Below are 20,608 nucleotides of genomic sequence, written 5' to 3'. Positions count from 1 at the left end.
TCGTGGGTTCAATCAAGACCTGCATTGGGCTCTGTGATGACACCTAGCTCAGAGCCTGGAGCCTGCTTCTGATTCTGTGTCTCCCTCTCTCTCTGACCTTCTCCTGCTCATGCTGCCTATCTCTCTCTCTCAGAAATAAACAAAACATTTAAAAAAATCTAAATAAATAAATAAGTAAATAAAAATGCATACAAGATTTTGAAGGCCTAGTATAAAAAAAGAAAAAGAATGCAATATATCTCCTTAAAAATGTTTTTATTTTATTGTTTTTACATTATAAAGATACTACACTATTTTTGATATATTTGTATAAACATATTACTAAATCACTAAACTCTACAACTCAAACTAGTATTACACTATTACACTATATGTTAACTAACTGGAAATTAAATAGAAACTTGAAAAAGACAACAGAAAGAAAAAAATTAATTTCCATGGTTTGTACTTTTGAAACAAAGAGAGTAAAATATTTTAAATTATATACATCATTCACATTTGTGTCTCACATGTTTCTGCTGGACAGCACTAGTCTAGAAGAGTATTTCTCATTCTTTTGTGCAAACTAAATCACTAGTTAAAAACTTTTAAAGGGCAAATATCTTGGGCACAATCTCCTATTTTGAATCAAAATTCATCAGAAGTGGAGTCTGGTTACTGATGTTGCAAGAGTATACAGAGAATACTGATGAGCAGCTAAACTTGACCAGACTCAATGCTCTCTGAATAATCTGTATTTTTATTATTGACTCAGAATAAAATTTCACTATCAAAAGACCTGATGCTTTTCACAAGGAATACTAGTTAAGAATTTTAACATGTTGGGGCGCCTGGGTGGCTTAGTCGGTTAAGCGTCTGACTTTCGCTTAGGTTATGATCTCGCGGTTCATGGGTTTGAGCCCCGCATCGGGCTCTGTGCTGACTGCCAGCTCAGAGCCTGGAGCCTGTTTCAAAGTCTGTCACTCCCTCTCTCTCTGACCCTCCCCTGTTCACGCTGTCTCTCTCTCTCCCTCCTAGAAATAAATAAAACATTAAAAAAATAAATAAATAAATAAATAAATAAAATTAAAAAAAAAAAAGAATTTTAACATGTTAATTTCTTTACTATCCAGCCCTGTGCCCTCTCTGTTACCTTTTTCCCTCCTCCAAATCCGTGAGCATTACATTAGGATAACAACAGAAAGCCCTGAAAATTTTTCTTTCTAGTATTACATCGTAAGAAATTAGACCTTTCACTCTAATTGTACTCCTGTTTTATAGTGAAGGCAGATTTGGTCAAGCTTTATGAAGAACAATAGAAATTTCCATAATTATTAGTACAAAAGTAAAGCAAGTAAAAGTAATTCTCTCTTTCAATGTCAAAATAACTACAGGTCATGCATAAACAAACACAAAGCAAAAACAGACCCATAAATACAGAGTAGGGTAGGCAAATACAGAGAGGGGTAGGCGAAATGGGGCAAGGGGAGTAGGAGATACATGCTTCCACTTATGGAATGAGTAAGTCATGGGAATAAAAGGCACAGCATAGGGAATACGGTCAATGGTATGATAATGGCATTGTATGGTGACATGGTAGCTACACATGTGGTGAGCATAGGATTAAGGTATAGAGTTGCTAAATCACTACTTGTGCACCTGAAACTAATGTAAAATTTTGTGTCAACATACTGGAATAAAAAAAAAAAGATATGGTTTGTTTTAACATAGTTAAACAGCCAAACTGAACATGTGATAGTTCATTTCTCAAAAAATAAGAGTTCTAATATTATAGGATACAAGCATGCATGCCCTTTAGAGAAAATGTATATGTACTCTGATCTTGAAGAGAAGCAATTGGTTCCAATCTAACCAAAACTTGTCAAATGACAGAGACACTATTAGATAAGCTGAAATGAATAATCAGCAACAAGAATATTTCTTGGAAGAGAGTTTATATTATTGATAGGCTTCATTTCTCCAATGCCAAATTATTATAGTACTGCAGCCCTAGAATACTAAAATTTCTTAAGTTAAGTGCTTTTATTTGCAACATCAAGTTGAATAACATATTGAGAAATATCTGATTGACTTATCAAGAAAGAATACTTAACAAATTTTTTTTAATTTTTGAGAACATTGAGCTCTCCATATTCTCTAAGAAGTTAGTATTTCTTTCAGCAATTTACTATATGAGAATGGATCTTAAGCAGGCTACTGAATCTCGACTTGATAATGTGATGATTTATGGAAATTTTATTTTTATTTTCAAGTTATACCATGTTAGAGATTGAAATTTAACTCTCCTGATCATAGAATACACTCATCTGGTCATACAAAAAATATTTTACTCATCCTCTCTGAATGTCAAAATGAGACTGGATCAAACTGTGATCACACTCCCTGTAATAAGCAAATCGAACTATCAAATTCCTGTGGAAGATTTTACAGAGGCATAGATAATTTACAGAAAATATTTTCTTCTCATTAGGATGACAGATGTAGATGTGTTGCTGATAAGTATATATGTGCATATTTATAGGTAAGATACAACTATACCTATATCTATATTTGTATACTGAATAACATAGACTGTAGATTGATAGAGATTAGAATATCTCCGTTAAGACACAGGACTTGAAAAACGAATACAGCATCAGACTGAGAGAAATATAAAGTTAACTGTGAGCTCAACCAATGCTGCAACCTAAATTCTGTTTTCCAGGCCAAATTCATATAACAAGTCGCTAACAACCAATACTGAAGAGCCAGAATCAGAGAGACACTGGTCTTGTGCAACAAAGTACTGAGATAGAAAAGCAATTTTTCCCAATGTTTGCACATCACTTCAGTTGCATATCACCCACATATGCATATCATTAATTCTGAAAAACTTGAGTAGACGATTCCAGTGATTCTAAGATGTGCATTTAAAAATTGTTCACATTTATGACTCTGGGCTACGTCTTAGGCTTGGTAGTGTCTTATGAACCCATCTCCATGTCTGGCTCTCTCTCATTCGAGCTGCCCTTCTTTTCTAAGACAAGTGGAGGCCATCAGTGACTAAAGTGACAATTCCTCTGTCTTCACTCTTTCACTCCTCTTCCCAACTAGTAAATGCAATCCCTTTGTATTATCTCCTCTCTTTACTGAATGTGAGCCAAGGTTCTTGGTTTGAAAATTTAGAAAAAATTTTTTTATACTTGCCAAGCATGTTTCAAGGCAAGGTGAATATTGAGGGTGCGGTTCAGGTACTGTTGGCCGCCATAGTGCATTCTACATAGAACCTCCATTTGCTTTTACCTGTAGGAGATCATTGGAGTGTTCAGCTGATTCATCTGAGGTAGATCTACCAGGGCTTTTACTTGGCAGCATATTTTCTAGTATGCAGATATTAATAACTCATAACCAATACACTTTAAATTCATTTAAGTATGGTAGTTTTTTCCAACACAAAGGATTCCTTTTTTAGTATATCTGTGGAGTTATGAGGAAAATACCATTAAATTAATTTCTTTACTATTGACCCTTTCAGGTTCTTGAATATACTGTGACTCTGTGATATAGTATGCAGCATTATTCAAGTGTGTTCAACCACACGACTTTATTTTTAGGACTATCTCATGCGACTAGTACTCTGAGGAACAGAATTTTGGGAAAACTGCTATTGAGTGATTTCTTCTAAATTATTTCTAGATGTCTTACAATCTCTGTATCTCTGACTTTGACCTTCTTTACACCATTTGAAGGTCCACCTGCATTTTGACATACTTTTATTTCAAGCCACAGAAGCAGAAGTATCCTCCTCACATGTGCTTTACAGTATACTCTAAAATAAGTTCTAATTTAGAAAAACAGTAATGAGCTTGACTAATAATTTTCTACAATGGAGAATTTTTCTGTGTTTTCTGTGTCTGATCTTTAAAGCAAACCTCTAGTTTGGGAAAGAAATATATTTACTGCCCTTTGCTTCACTGAAAATTGGAGACAATGCATTTTACAAACTCAATTCCACTAAGGCATTATAGTCATAATATTTATGACCAAAGTGATTAGGCTCAGAAAACAACCAAAAGGGTATGATTTTCAAAACTCTATAAATTATAATGGCATAGCTTTATTTGCTCCTAATATCAAGTTGATTAAAACTATTCTCAAATCGATGGAGAGCACAGGAAAGCATATTTGAGCAGAAATGTTTTCCTTCATCTCTCTGTGATCTCCTTTCTTTGCTCTGTGCATCTGCACACTCAAGCAACCTCTCTCTTTAGCACTACCAAAATTACCATAGTACATAGTCATTGATGACTTAAGAAACAAAGAATCCTCATCACCCTGTGTCTGCATTCTTCAGCCATTTCTCGAAGTCCAAACATGCCATCTCAAAGGGGTTAATAAGACATACCAGTGATGCATCACAAGGGAGGTTAAAGCATTTACCTTTTCTGGAACCACACTTTTGCCATCCCATGCATAGCCTCTCTTGGTGAAATAGTTTACTGTGGCAAACTCGATCAGAGCTGAGAACACGAAGGCATAGCACACTGCAATGAACCAATCCATAGCAGTTGCATAAGCTACCTTCGGGAGGGAATTTCTGGCACTGATACTCAAAGTTGTCATGGTGAGCACAGTTGTTACTCCTGTAAAGAGAGAAATTAAGTGAATTTGTTGGTTCACACTACAAAATCTGATCACTGGAGGCCAGCCTACTTGTGCAAAGGGAAACCAACAGTGCCATAGATACAGTGGGTTGTTGTTGTTGTTGTTAATCATCTTGTGTTGGTCTGGGATGAAAGAGTTTTCATATAACCCCAGTGTAGCGTGCAGTTCATGGTATGGCAGTATTGAGGAGGCTCTCTTGGAGAGATAAACTGCTTTGCTGCTGAGAAGCTATTAATAAGATCATGAATTCCCTTAAATGGGCACCTTGAACAAAGTGTCCTCAGCAGGGAAGGAAATAATAGTGTCTCACTGCCCCCACTCTTTGAAACAGAAAGTACAGACCTTCATTGTCTCTGATCCACAGAAATTGTTGGATCCTTGGCTCTGTTTAATATTCCATCTGCGTATCCTAAATGTATAAACCAAGAAGCTAGTAGCTTCTTGTTAATCAGTAATTGATAGATAACTGAATTATTTTACAATAATATTTTGTTGCATTATTAACTCTTCTGCCTCTATAGATTTCCCCCTAATTCTAAAATAGCTACTCTTTGGGGAGCCTGGGTAGCTCAGTTTGTTGAGCATCCTACCCTTGATTTTGGTTTGGGTCATGATAAAATGGTTCGTGATTTCAAGTTCCACACTGGGCTCTGTGCTGACAGTGTGGAGTCTACTTGGGATTCTCTGTCTCCCTCCTTCTCCCTCTCCTACCCATTCTCTCTCTCAAAAATAAATAAACATTAATAAAACAAAATAAAATGTCTCCTCTTTTGAAGAGATTCCTGAAATAAGTGCATGTCATCTTCTTGATGTTACATAGCTCAGAAGTGGCAAAACAAATATTTAATCACAAGTTTGTCTGATTCAAATGTCCACAATCTCCCCACCCCCCTTTTTTTTGTTAATGCTGCCTTATCTGCCTCAGTCTGTGAATCCATTCCTAATGATTAAAGTCACCTATATTCAAAGCGGTCTTCAAGCCAGTTGTTGTTAGCTTATTTAGATAATTATGATTTGGTATGTGAATGATATCCATTAATGCTCATTTAATAAATTCATGCAATCAACCTACTACATGTAATGTAATGCACTATATAACAGAAGCATTGTAATATTCCTTTTAAGCCATTTGAAAATGTATTACAAATTCACAGTAGTCCTACAGGGGTGGCTCAGGCTGCATAGTATGGAAAGACTTCTAACCTCATTCAGTGTCTGGTCCCAACCTTACCACTTACTACTTCTATGGCCTCAAGTAGGCAAATTCACTTGTAGGGACCTCAGTCTCTACTTCTGTAAAAGGGGTGATTTAGATCTCATTCTCTCAACTCTCATTGTTAAAATTATCAGAGAAGCTTCTGTACAGGTTTTCACAAGATTATTTGAGGATTAAATGTAATAATATGTAAAATAATTTTAAAGATGATATTATTTCCATGGAAAATACTGTCATCTCATGTGTCTGAAACTCATATCTATGATTATCCCTTTTGATTAATATTTGGAGAATCAGCTGTGTCACACAGTTGGTAGGTGGCTCATTTTCTAAGCTGCTTTAAACCATCCAGTATTCCCTAGTTTCCAATGAACTTTAAGGTAGATTATCTTTGTAACTATGTTAGGGAGTGATAAGATTAAAAAGAAACATTGAGACTTTTATGAAATCATTTTTTTTTTGATACATGGTCACAGATGTAGGGAATAGACTTACTTTAAACTTTGGAGGTGTTACAGAAAGTTCTGAGACATTATCTGTATTATATAACCAACAAATGGTTTAAGAAATATTGGCTGGTAAACAGCTCTTAAATTCACATATCAATATTAACTTGCTCTAAGAGCAAAGTAATTAAATGTCAGTATTTGAGGAACTGAACAACCCAATTTCAAATCCCAACTCTATAATTGCTGAATAACCTTGAGAAAACTGCCCAATTCTGAACTTCTATTTTTTAAAAAAAATTAATGCTTATTAATTTTTGAGAGAGAGACAGAGCACAAGTGGTGGAGGGGCAGAGAGACAGAGAGAGGGCGACACAGAATCTGAAGCAGGCTCCACGTTCTGAGCTGTCAGCACAGAACTCGATGCGGTGCTCGAACTCACAGAGAGCAAGATTATGACCTGAGCTGAAGTCGGACACTTAACAGACTGAGCCACCAGATGCCCCTGTTGTCTTTTTTTTTTTTTTAATTATCTCTTTGTGGGGCACCTTGGGTGGTTCAGTCTGTTGGGCATCTGACTTTGGTTCAGGATGTGATCTCACACTTCATGAGTTCAAGTCCCACATCAGTCTGGCTGCTGTCAGCATGGGGCCTGTTTGGATCCTCTGTAGCCCCTCTTCCTTTGTTCCTCCCCCATTCGTGCTCTCTCTCTCTCTCTCAAAAATAATAAATAAACATTAAAAATTATGTCTTTGTAAAGTAATTTAAATAAGTCTAACTCAGAGGGTTATTATGAGTATTAAATAAAATACTGTAATAAAATGTTAGCATTGAGCCTGATGCCAAGAACAAAGTTAATGACTATTAAAATTGACTTCACTCCTGTTAGTAAATCTCTGCTGCAGTGAATTCCATTATTTTTTTCAAATTTTGGTTCATGTAAGCAACTGTCAGAAGTAATTTGGGAATGGGTGTTCTTAAACTAAATGTATCTATAAATTAAAAGTGAAAACTAGCATAAAGACAAGTGTGTGTATGTGTGTGTGTGTGTCCGTGTGTGTGTGTGTGTGTCTGTGTCTGTGTGGCCTTACAGTACTTGCTACTGGGGCAGAGACTGGAACAAAAATGTGTTAAGCATCTATTAAGTTCCAAGAACTCAATCTGACAATGTACATATTTTATTTTTTTCAATCTTTTAAACAGCAGTATTTTACCTTAATTGCATTCTCATTTTACAGGCAACTGAATCTTTGAAAAATGAAGATTGGATCTAAAACTTGGATCTATCTGGCAGCAAAATTACATGACCACACTGCCTCTAAATGACAGAGAGCATGGACCATCAAGAAGATGATATTTTCAGACATAAACAGGCTTCAGATTTGCTGCATTCTTCAACCTCATACTAAACTGTTAGAAAGAACGACTTTTATTTTATTTTTTTTTTCTCTTTCCTTTGTGTATTTTTTCTTTAAATATCCATCACCCTCTCTGGCATCTGACACAGCACAGAGGAATGTGCTGAGTTGAGACTAAAAACAATAGAAACATGTGTATTAAGTAAATGTTAAAAGGCTAAAGGTCTTGGGATATTGTATTTGTGATTGTACTGAACTTAAAATGTTAGAAACATATAACTTGATACATGGAAATACTTGCCACAGCTGGATTTACAGATACGTAGTTATGTTCACCCAAAGGGCATGAGTTGGTTGAGATATCACCTTGTTGAAAATGTTAAGAGCAAGGGTTTTGACTTATAAAACATCCCAAAATGCTTTAGAGAATTTCCAGAAAGGAAGGGTAGGATTTATTAGGGTGAAAAGGAGGGAGAATGAGCATTAAAAAATTTCACTATACTGCTGGGTTCATTCTACAAAAATAAACATAAATATTAAAATATTTTCTTTATTTTTTTCAATTTGCAGTGAATAAAGGGCTCAAACTAAGTATGCATATAGAAGTAAGCATGAACCTTGACAAGAGTTCAATCTTTAGTTCTAGTAAATGGCTCCAACTCTAGTTAATATTAACAAATGGTAATAAATGAAAGAATTTGAAATGAGTTACTCTTGTGTTCTGGAGCTGGAATCTTCTGGGATCTTTTTTTTAATGTTTTTTTATTTATTTTTAGAGAGTAGAGAGGGGCAGAGAAAGGGAGAGAGAGAGAATCCTAAGCAGGCTCTGCACTGTCAGCACAGAGCCTGACATGGGGCTCTGGGCTCAAGCCCACCAACAGCAAGATCACAAACTAAACTGAAGCCAAGACTCAGACGCTCAACTGACTGAACCACCCAGGCACTTCCATCCCAGACTTGAATACAGCCCCATTCCTAGGCTACAATCAGAGCAAAGATTTGGTCATTTGCAGCCTGGAAGCACTTCACTGAGTTCAGAAGAAAAGACGCTTTTCTGGGCACTTGTAGCCCAGTCTCTTTTTTTGTGAGATAACAGATTTTTCATCCCTTGCCTGTTATTGAAGATTGATACCATATGGATCTCTGCACATGAATAATCCTCAGTTTAGATTATAAGCTTCTTAAATCTTTTTATTCTGTAGTAAAGATTCTTAAATATAGCACGTGCCTAAGTTGATAGGTTTAGAATAAACCTTGATAATTTCACATTTCACCAATAAATGTGTGATTGTTATTTCCAAATGAATGATGTTGCCCACAACAACCTGATTTCATGTCTTATCATTGCATCTATATAATATATTGATAATGGTACAGAATGGTCATTAAGGGCACTGACTCTACAGCAAAAAGCGTCTGGATCTTACTACAGACACCTTTACCTAATAGCTTCTGGCCTTGGGCAGGTTACCCAATTTCTTATTCTTTAACTTTCTCTTCTATAACACAGGGATAATTTAGCATTAAATAAGAGAATGTATATAGGTTTATATAAGAGCACTCAATATAATATAACCTAATATAATATAAAATAACCTAATATAAGAGCACTCAATAAATATTATCTATGATTTTCAGTGTGACTCAAATTTTAAGCTCCAGAATATAATCTTCATAAGGGGAGTGGTTTATGTTTGGTTCACTGTAGCATTCAATGCCTACACTATAGTAGGAGCTCACAGTATGTTTCAAAGAAACATCCACTGAATCAATGTATGAATCAATCAATAAGTTTTTTGAAATCATATATTTTGTTTTCATCAGTCTTAAAAGTAAAATTAATACAGTGTACTACAATATAGGCAGGAAATCTCTCTTCATATGAAGTTTCTAAAATAATAAGTTAGGGGGTAAGTTTTCCTATAAGTAAAAAGGTTGTTACCATTTAAACAATATTGCAATTAGATCCCCTTAACTTGCAGCACATAGAGATTTAAAACATATTAATAGGAACAAAAAAGTGTATTTGGAACTCTTCAGAATTCACATGGGGTAAAATGAGGTATTTCTGTACTGATGATGGTCATTCATGAGCTCTCCCTACCTAAGGAATCTCTGCTTTCATAAATGTGAGGAAATACTTCTGCTGATATTTTCTCAGATTCTCCAAAAATACACTGATACATGATTATACATTCTAAGTATATGATCTAAATATTAATATTCCTATATTTGTTTTTAATCTATCACAATGTATTTTATGCTTGCTTCATTCCACATCTCTCCCAAAACATCAGATCAAATGTTCATTAATTCCATCTATCTACATGCACTAAAAACAGCTTGCTATTTAAAGGAAAAGTTTTTAAAAGTCACACTAGAATGAGAATGGTAATCCTTTGAATGTTTATATTGTGCTAACTTCATATTTTAATGTACAATTATTTTTCATTCCATTAGCAATGTCACCAGTATGATACAACTGGCCCTCTAGACCCTTGCATGCATGTCTTGATTGGCACTCACCAAAGACGGTCCTTGCTGGTACAGACTCTCTGTTGAGCCAAAAGGAAACTTGGGAAAGAATAACTGTCATTATACATGGCAGGTATGTTTGAATAACAAAATAGCCAATCTTTCTCTTCAGGTGGAAATGAGTGGTCATAACAACATATTCTCCTGGAGGGTAAAGCAGAGAGTAAGGTGAAGCAATTTGACCTTGAAAATAAGTTATCTTTAAATTTTCCATCCTGTTCTTCAGTCCTATCCTGTCTCCAGGTGACATTTGGTTCCCAAAGAGAAAAGCTTTTATCCAAGAAAGAAAAGGGATATTACAAAAACACACCAAGATGGGTCTCAAGAGGAGACTGAGGTGCCAGAGATGTCATGGATGTTGTCACAACCTTATCCCGGTACCTCACACATTTCAAATACATATCTGATCAGCTATTTACAGATTGGCTTTAATGACCATGAAGGCAATGTGCAAGATCCTGATGACACATACTAATGGGTTAGAACAGATCAGATCCCCCGTTTACCACTGTAGAAGACATTCAGGATGTCTAATGAAGACGCTTTGGTGTCCAACTTGGACGACTTCCTTGTAGCACCAGCACTTCCTTTCAGCAGCTCTGTGACCTTGGGTAAGTCATTTAGCTTAGCCTGATATTTGAAATAGGAGAGTGGGCTATCTCCGGGATTCTATACCCAGGGTTTCTCAATATTTATTTTGAGGAATACCTTCATTAGAATCACTTGGGAAGGTTTTGACATTCAGTTCTTCAGTTCCTAACTAGATACACAAACCACTCTTAAAAAATATTTTTTAATGTTTATTTTTGAGAGAGAGAGAGAGGGAGGGAGAGGGAGAGAGACAGAGCATGAGTGGGGGAGGAGCAGAGAGAGAGGACCACAGAATCTGAAACAGGCTCCAGTCTCTGAGCTGTCAGCACAGAGCCTGATGCAGGGCTCAAACCCATGAAATGTGAGATCATGACCTGAGTGAAAATCAGATGCTTAACAGACTGAACCCCCACAAACCATTCTTTAGGGAAGCCCAGGAAGATCCATTCCAATATAGCTTTTGAACTTGTCCCAGTTCCTAGCCTAGACTAGGAAACAGTAGAATAGGTAGGCACAATTCATGGTCTTGGTATACATCAAAATCTGATTTCAATTAGAGATTGAAAGTGATAGACATACAACCCAAATTGTAGGAGTTTATTCTTTTTATTGATGTTATATTCTCAAGTATCAACCTTTAGAATCCATTCTGAATATATATATTTAGCTATCTGTCACTGGGTAGAAGAGAACTAGATGTATTCTTACCAAGGAACCATCACTTCCTTTGGTATTCACATTTCTCCAATTTTCTCCTTCCCTTCAACTCCAAATTTTCCCATGGCAGAGAAGAAGGGGAAAAATAGTGGGACAAATCATGAGAGACTCTTGAATGCTGACTGAGAACAAACTGAGGGCTGATGGGGGGGGAGGTGAAGGGGGGTGATGGGCATGGAGGAGGGCACTTGTGGGGATGAGCACTGGTGTTATATGGAAACCAACTTGACAATAAACTATTTTTTAAAAAATAAAATAAAATCAACCTGTATCCCCAAATATCTACTAGACATCTCAGAGATTCTGATGTTTTATTGACTACACCAAATAAATACATTTAAAAAACCAGACATTAGTTACTCTTTCTGTAAAAAATAATGACCAGCATATAGCTGTGTTGAATTCCCACTTAGAGTCCATCTTTAAATTCATGGCACTCTCATCTGTCTACTCATTCACGCTAAACCCCTGGAATTGATCCATGAATGTGAAGTAGGGTTTCAGAGGGAGAGAGAAAGGAATAAGTTAAACATCACAATTTTAATTTCTCCTGTGCAGTATCTCAGTCTATCTTTTATCCCGTGGTCACAGCTCTTATCTCTTTGTAGATCTATTAATTGCATTCATCATCTCCAGTCACTCCAGTTTTCCCTAAATTTTGATCAGAGTAATCTTTTTAAAGCATATGTAGGTGTACCTGGGTGGCTCAGTTGGTTGAGCGTCCAACTCTTGATTTCAGCTTAGGTCATGATCTCATGGTTGGGAGATCAAGTCCCATGTCAGACTCTGCACTGTGCATGGAGTAATCTTAAGATTCTCTTTCCCTCTGCCCCTTCCCCTCCTTGTGATCTCTCTTTCTCTAAAATGATAATAAAAAAGGATATGTAAAATCTTAAAATACCTTAATGGATTCCCATTGTCTATATTAAGGTTTCTCAGTCTCAGCACTATTAACATTTCTGACCAGATAATTGTTTGTCATGAGGGCTGTCCTATATGTTGCTGGATAGTCAGCCTGACCTCTAGCCACTATATGCCACTAGCAAACACTCCACTCTTCCCCTGTGTCACAGTCAATGGTGTCTCCAGTATTACATACAGACAAGCAAACTCCCTAATCTGTATTTAAGACTCTCCCTGTCACATCATGTCTCATTTCTCAGCACTCATTCTCACATCTCAATATATTGAGATACTGACACAAAATTCTCCACTTCACATATATTACTGCTGAATATTCTCTTCATCTATGGGTTGAGCTGAATCCATAGCAGAATAGGAAGAAATATACTGTAAAGAAAAGTTTATTAGCTTTGGAAGCAAATGGATTTGGGTTCAAAACCTAGACACCCTATTTTCTTTCTGTATAGCTTTGGGCAACTCACAGTCTCCGATCTTCAGTTTCCTAATCTACAAAATAGTGAGAAGTACATTGTGGGGAGAATGAAGACAAATGGCTCTAATTAAGGTTGTGCTGTGTAAGAGTTTTAAAATAAATTTTAGTCCCTTTCCCCACTTTCTTCTCTTTTCCCTCCAATCAGAATTGGCAAAAGTATTAGTAAAATAAATGCACTTATTCTTCATAGTAGGAAATCATTAAAAGTTCAAGTATGCATTCACTGCTAATTGTTAATAATGATACAATTGCCATTTACTGATCATTAGTAATTTCAAATTTATTTACAGCTTCTGTTTACATTTATAATAATATCTTATACTTTTTATTTTGTCAAATTTATACACTTATATCTCTCTCAACAAACTGAAAGCTAATTGGAAGAGGGATAGTTCTTTGAATATACCATGGTTTTACATATTTTAAGTATTCAAATATCTGTGTATGGTGAAAAGGGACATACTACGATTTAAGGGCACTCACTCAAAATCCATCAGAATCTCTCTTTGGAAGGGTAAATACAATGCTTACTAATTTCTTTTCCTTTTTCTATAGATACATTGGGTGACATCTCCAAGGTCATCTGAAAGAATTAAATTATTCAAATTTGAGAAACATGCAGAAAACCAGTTTTTCCAGCGCCACTAAAATGTAGTCTTATATGGACATGGCCATGTTACATTTTACCCTCCCAGGAGCATGCATTATTATTCCTAACCATTTATTCAACTGCAGTTTACAAAATGTTGTCAGCCCAAAGAAAAAATTCCATCTTTCATATAATACAGAAAGATGAGTATCTATACATATTCCATTATCATCTTTTGTTGTTCACAATGTAACATTTTAGGAAGATTCTGAAGATAGTATTATTTTGGAGGAACTATTATTTGACATATTTGTTATATAAACTATTTTCTCACTAACAAATTAGAATAAGAGGATTTCAAATCTTTTGAAATAATTTTCCTAAATTGAACAAAATCTGAGAAGTTTTGGCACAAAACATTAAGTAAGGAACAGAAAAGGCAGGAAAATTGGAATCATGTTGTAACAGTTTAAAAATAAAAGAAAAATACAACAACAAAAAATCAGTCTCCTAAATCAAGTGCTTATGCACTTAGCATGTCAAATTCTTTTCCTCTAATTCAACAATCTAGAAGAATTGTAATTCAAATATCCTTGCATATCATGTAACCCTCAGGGAAGCTTGTAAATTAGATGTGACAATATTTCTGATACATTAGCATATAAAATTAAGGGGAATGAAGAAAAGAAGCAGGGATATAAGTCTATAAAGCAGCTTTGAGGGTTTGTTTAAAACTGGCTTCCATTTATTTGAAAAGCAAATTCCTTGCTTAACCATATTTGACTTCAGTTTCCTCATTTGTTCAATTAAACTGATAGTGCTTTACTTAATTATTTCCTAGGATGCTTTGAGGATAAAATGAAATGGTAGATATGGAAGTTATTTTTAAAAATTGAGTCAGATGAATATTTATAGTGTGCAGACAAAAAGGATAGAAAGGTATTCTTTCCAGATCTAGAAAGCAACCATTCACTTCAATAAAGTTGTAGTGAACATTAGGTCCATATAAAGCTGTCCCTTTCCTCCCAAGTACTCTAAAATTTGTGTTTTCTAAGCTGTGTGTTTCTTAAGTTTCCATGATACCTTTTTAATGGGAATGAAGAATGAAAAATATCATTGAGGGAAGAATTGGTATTTTAATATCTGCTTCAAAGAGTAATGAAATAGAAATAAGGAAAAAAATGGTTAGAGTTCTAGGCCACTTAGCCTCTCTAGACCTGTCTCTTCATCTGAAATAAGAATAGGTTGATCAGATGACTATAGAAGTCTTTGTTCCCCACCCCCAACTCCCAGGCTTTACATTTTATGGCTACAATTATTCCTCTGGAGATCATGTACTAGGCTTCATAAATGGGAGCCTTGAGGCTCCTTGGGTGAAGGTTGATCACCACTGTTGCCTCCGGTCTGGGAAAATGGTTGCTTTCCTCATTCATTTTGACCCTGCAGGGTCATCCTAAAATCAACTCATCCAGAGAAGACTTTCAGAATCTCACAATTTCTTTTGTTCAGATGTTTTAGAAACAAGAGATAGTCATTCATAAAGAAGAAATATTCATATTCAGCAATGCTAACTTAAATTTCCTTTGATCAAATCTGTTTGGTGACTTAGGTAAATATGAAAGTTTTAGTCACCACTGTGTACTTTAAAAAGGCATTACATATTATTTTATCCTTGTTTTCTGGCCATGATATTATCATTACACCTATGACTAATTTAACTATTATACTTCTCTGTATAAGTCATATTTCCATGCCCTTTAATTGCTACTGTAATTTTTGCATGGGCTCTCCTTAAAGAATTTCTTGGGAAACATAATGTGGTAAAGTAGATTGAGATAAGGGGCCATGTCTGTGGTCCAGTTCCAAACTGCCTTCCCTGATACGTCAAACAGAAATGACCTCTTCTTCATGGCATGTGACTCTCTTGCACTAACTCTGCCATTACTATTAATAGCAATATCTAATATTTATTACACAGTTTTTACATGTCTGATACACTGCTAAGGAGGATGCATGAGGTTTTCTCATTTCAATCTCAGAGTAGCTCATGAAGTATATCCTCTTATTATCTCCAAATAGCACAAGAGAAAAATGAACAGAGAAATGCTTTGCCAAAGGTCAGGAAGTTAATAAGTGGTAAAAGCAGCATTCAAAACTTCACAGTATAATCCCTGAGCCCACACTCTTAAATCCATGCTGCACCACATAATTGCATTTCACACATGTCTACATTGCCTGTTGCTAGTCATGTGGTTGAGAGTGCTCTGCAGCTAGACTACCCACGTTCGAATCCCAACTCTGTAACTGCCTTGCTGTATGACCTAAGAAGACTAATTAAATCTCCCTTAATTCAATTATCTCCCATCTGTAAAGCGGATATGATAATACTAATACCTATATCCTGGGATTGCCATGAGGATTTAAACAATGCCAAGTTCATGTTAGTTACTTATTATCAATCAACTATGAGTTTCTTGAAGGCAGGAATTATGTATCCTTCATCTATCTTTTCCAGGCCCAATTACAATGTCAAACACACTAAGTGAGCAAATGGTTGAAGGAATTAGTGGATAAATAAATGAATAACATAGAATTGTATTGGATTTGAGAGCTCACTGGTCTTATCCGTCAATGAGCCTTTGAAGGTTTTTCTCTGCCAGGTGAATAGGTGCACTTCAAACTAAATCTAAACTAAACTAAAACTTCAAACTTCAAACTAAACTTCAACATACTTTCTTCTCCCAAATTTTATGGCAGACTCCAAGAAAGAGATTGTGCCTTTAGTGTTTTTGTACTGAATTTAAAAATCCAGGCAATGAACTGAACCTCATATTTGCCCCTCCTAGGTTATTGAAGTGATCTGGATGTATTTGACCTGAAAGAGATCACTAGTAGTATGTATGAAGGTCTGTTCACATGTAAGTTGGCTCAGGCAAGTGGGGCAACCCCTTCTAAGAGGTGATTTGAATTGCTTCTCTCCATACAGAGAAATTTAACGTAGAAGATTGTTTTTATCTAATCATTCTCAATGCGCGTGCTCTTTCTTGCTATCATTCCTAGTTTTCTGGCAAAAACAGGGAGATAATAGCATTCAATGCCATTTAACTTAATGTTTTTAGGGTTCCACAAGGATATGTGAAATGTGAGATAGAAGACCTTAAAAAAGATCTTTGTTTCTTCCCCAGAAATCAGTCAAGGTGAGATTTTTTTTATGAGCTCAAGTGGACCCAGAAGGAGTATAGTTCAGTGTCTTACTGTGGAGATGAAAATGTACACCAAACTGAGTTCCTACATTGAAGAATTTGCACACTATTTTCCTTGCCTCCCATTCCCTCATACCCCAAACTATATCCAACATGGAAATAACAAGAAAAAGCTTTTATTTGTGCAGATAAACTTGCTGCTCTAGCACAGAGTGAGTACTTTTAATGCACTCAACTTAAGAGGTCCAGCCAGCTTGGTGATGGTGGGTTGGGCCACTGATCTCATCTCCTAGCCCTAATTTGTGCATGTGTATCATTTCTGAATAAATAGAATCTACATAGGCTAAATCCTGATGAGGCCAGAGAAGTCTCCAAGTTCATCAGACTAAGCCTCATAAAGAGGGATGCAGAGACAAGTCTAGGTCACTAGCATTACGAGTGGAGACACACCTTTCTCTGAGTAATCCTCATGCCTTGTATATACTTCTACTATTGAAGACCTGCATGTCATTGCATTTCAATTATTGTTTCCTTCACATCTCTCAGCCTCCATTCCAATGATATCAGATGGAGAATTTCTAGAGGGAAATTTCTGTGTCTGTTATTTTCAATGTTCTGGGCTTAAAACAGTGATTATTTGGTTTCCAGTAAATACAGATTAACAACATGGAAGTCAACCCTTGCAGTTGTTCTTTCTTGATTATTCTAGGCTGGATATGCTTCTTTTCTTATTCATTAATTCAAAATATTTAGTGTCTCCTCTGTTTCAGCTACTATAGTAAATAATAGGGATACAGAAGACAGATATGGTCCCTGCCCTCACAAAAATGTTAATCACAGCACTTACTACCCATTTTGATAATTACAGTTTATGTGTTTGTCTTCCTTTAGATTTCAGATTCCATGACAGCAAGATCTATGCCTTGTCTATCATTGACTCTCCAGGGCTTGCCACAATATCCAGGTAGCATTCGAGTTTTAAAAGTAAACACTGCTCATTTTAGTATGTTTTCCCACTTAACTTGTGAGGAAGAAACATTTTCAGTATTTTCAGTATTTTTCATATTCTGGACTATCTTCAGGACTATCACAACAACTACTACATACCATTTTGAGTATTTACTGTAGGTAACACTCTGTTTAGTGTTTTGTATTATCTCATATATTATCTCATTATCTCATATCTCATATAGTGCAAAATTATAGAATCACCACTTCTTAGAAGCCACCAGAGCTTCTAACTGGATAGAGGACTTTCCCAAAGTCACAAGGCTTCTATGTGGCAGGGCCAGGACTTGAGTTTACATATTTCTCACTGCAAAGTTGAAAACTTTATATGATGCCACATGTATTTTTAATATGGACAAAACTGAGGAACAATTTTCTCCATTTTTCAAAACAAGAAACCTAAATATTTGAATTTACAGAGTCGCCATGGTTACTATAAACTAAGCCAAAGACAGATCACATTAAGCAGGAATTTTCCAAAAACCAGAGTAAGATATATTGACCTATTCCTTGAACAAGGCTAGAATTATCAGGGTCCTAATATAAAGCCTGAAATATAAGGAAGAATTTTTTTCTTAGAAAAATAGTGCTCCTACCCTTATTTATTACCAAACTATACCTTTTTAGAAATTACAAATCCAAGTGAATGAGTTAATTTAAAATTTTAAAGACAATTATAAACTTGTTAAGCTTTCAATAGTTGAACATAATTAAAAGCATTGGGATTGAAGGAAGGTTAAAATCCAAATTTTATTTATAATTTTCCAGCCTGATGATCACATTGCATTGTCACAAAATGGCTATTTATATAAATAAACTAATTTCTTGAAGCAACTTCAAAAGTTTAAAATTTTAGGGTCCAGCTCCTTAATAGTATCTCACCTAGTTCTCAGTATTCTGTTGGTAAAGCAATTACAACATTAAGAAGAATGGCACCTCACCTACTTTTAATTCCAAGTGAAGTGGTCAGTATGTAATTATGTTTCTGTAGGATTTAGCTGTGGAAGACCCATCCTTGGAGATACGAATGGGTACATTTATGTTGATGGAACTGGCTTTTGGTATCATTATGTATAATAATCACTGCTACAAATTCACCAAGATTCATTGAATCATGGCAATAAATTGGGTCTAGATGATATTAATAACTAACATTTATGAAGAATTTTTTTATGAGGCGCCTGGGTAGCTCAGTCAGTTAAGAGTCCAATGTTGGCTCAGGTCATGATTTCATGGTTCGTGAGTTCGAGCCTCACGTTGGGGTCTGTGCTGACTGCTCAGGGTCTGGAGCCTGCTTCAGATTCTGTGACTCCTTCTCACCCTGTGACCCTAACCTGCTCTCAAAAAATAAACATACATTAAAAATTTTTTTTAAAAATTTATGTGCCAGAAACTATCATAAGCACTTTTCATGGTTTTAATTTATTTCTTTCACAATCAACAGATAAGGTAGAGGAGTAATAATTTACTCTATATATTCTTCCCTAGAAGTTCACATTCTTAAATACTATGCTACCCTGGTCACATAAGACCTGTACCTTATTTTGCAAACAAAGAAACAGAGACCAAAAGACATTAAATGATGAATCCAAGGGCACAACTTCATAGAGTTTACACTAGTTCCTAGCTGAATCGGTCTCAGTTTAGCAAAATTTTCTTTTTCTACTTGTTATTGAAGATCTTACTGATTCTCATATTCTCATAAAAACTGCTTATATTTCTTCTGAAATATCTGGAATAATAAAATGGCACTTACCTGTACTAGACTGAACAATTCCAGAATCTACTGTTTGCCCAAGAAGATCATACTGATTTAGGCGTGACCCATCTTCTGCCACAACCACTGAGCGTGCTGGCTCTCTGGTCCACTCATAAACAACTTCTGCTCTGGTGTAGGCATCTGAAAAGAGAGAAAGGAAAATGGTCCATGTGTTAACACTACTTTGATTTTCCTAATTAGTTGATGAGTCCTATCAGTTTTATATTTTCTATTGCATGGTTCCAGAAGGCAGGCCAGGAAAGGAGAGCGTATATCCCTTAGTGTAGAAAACTAAAACACATTTTCCTGATTTGTTCAGTCATTTGTTCACTCTTACACCAAATGGTCATTAAGCATCTACACAAGCCAAAGTGTCTTGCTGAAAATATGCTAGTGAACATAATTAACAAGGTTCCCTACTGCTGTGACAGTAATGGGGACAAAAACAGATAAGCTAATAAACATTTAATTTCAAGTAGTGTTAAATGCAATAAAGCCATTCATGATAGGTAAGAGAGTAGAGAATGAAGGACATCAGCTTATTTTAAGTGAAGGATTCAGAGAGGATCATTGTGGAAATGACAATTATATGCATGACAGAAATGAGAGTAGGCTATATACATCTTGGGGAAGAGTTTGATAGATAAATGAACAATCACATTTTTTCCTCCAGTGTAGATAAAAGCTTGATATATTTGAGAAAGAACAGGAATACTAATATGGCCAGAGCTGAAACCCATCAGAGATTAAATAAGGCTAGAGGTAATAGCCTGGTTCCAGTTTATTTTTGGCCAGCAGAAGGTTATGATAAATGTGAAAAGTAACACTGGAAATTTTACTGAACATCTGTTTTTAAAACAAGTTTGCCTTTACTTCTTTTTAAATTAATTATCCTTTTTATAGATATTTACTATCACAATGATAAGTTTGATGAGTTATAGCATTTAGCTTATTTAACTTCTCAATCATTTTCATTTACCTAGTCATCCTTCTATATGAGAGGTTAGGTCATAATCCTGATTCATAACTCAGGAAAATTGGGGGGAGAATTCTATAGAATGAGTGAGAAGGAGAAGAAGAGATTCCACAGCTTTTCTGGTGGTCACAGAAACCCACTCTACATCGGGTGGAACGATAGTACACACT

At 35.6% G+C, this 20,608-nt stretch overlaps 1 protein-coding gene across 1 annotated transcript in view; it reads right to left on the bottom strand.

Moving 5' to 3' along the window:
- GABRA1 (gamma-aminobutyric acid type A receptor subunit alpha1) overlaps positions 1-20,608 on the bottom strand; it is a 61,420-nt gene that overhangs the window by 4,129 nt on the left and 36,683 nt on the right. Inside the window, exons 7-9 of the mRNA XM_077780767.1 lie at positions 19,460-19,603; positions 10,191-10,343; positions 4,420-4,622 (exon numbers count right to left, since the gene is read on the bottom strand). Of these exons, the coding sequence (XP_077636893.1) occupies positions 4,420-4,622; positions 10,191-10,343; positions 19,460-19,603 (500 nt within the window). The remainder of the gene's footprint in view (positions 1-4,419; positions 4,623-10,190; positions 10,344-19,459; positions 19,604-20,608) is intronic.

Source organism: Crocuta crocuta, unplaced genomic scaffold (genome assembly GCF_008692635.1).
Source record: "Crocuta crocuta isolate KB4526 unplaced genomic scaffold, BGI_CrCroc_1.0 scaffold343, whole genome shotgun sequence".
Classification (NCBI taxonomy): Eukaryota; Metazoa; Chordata; class Mammalia; order Carnivora; family Hyaenidae; genus Crocuta; species Crocuta crocuta.
The sequence above is the reverse complement of the archived record's forward strand: the minus strand, read 5'-3'. Positions and strand labels throughout refer to the sequence as shown.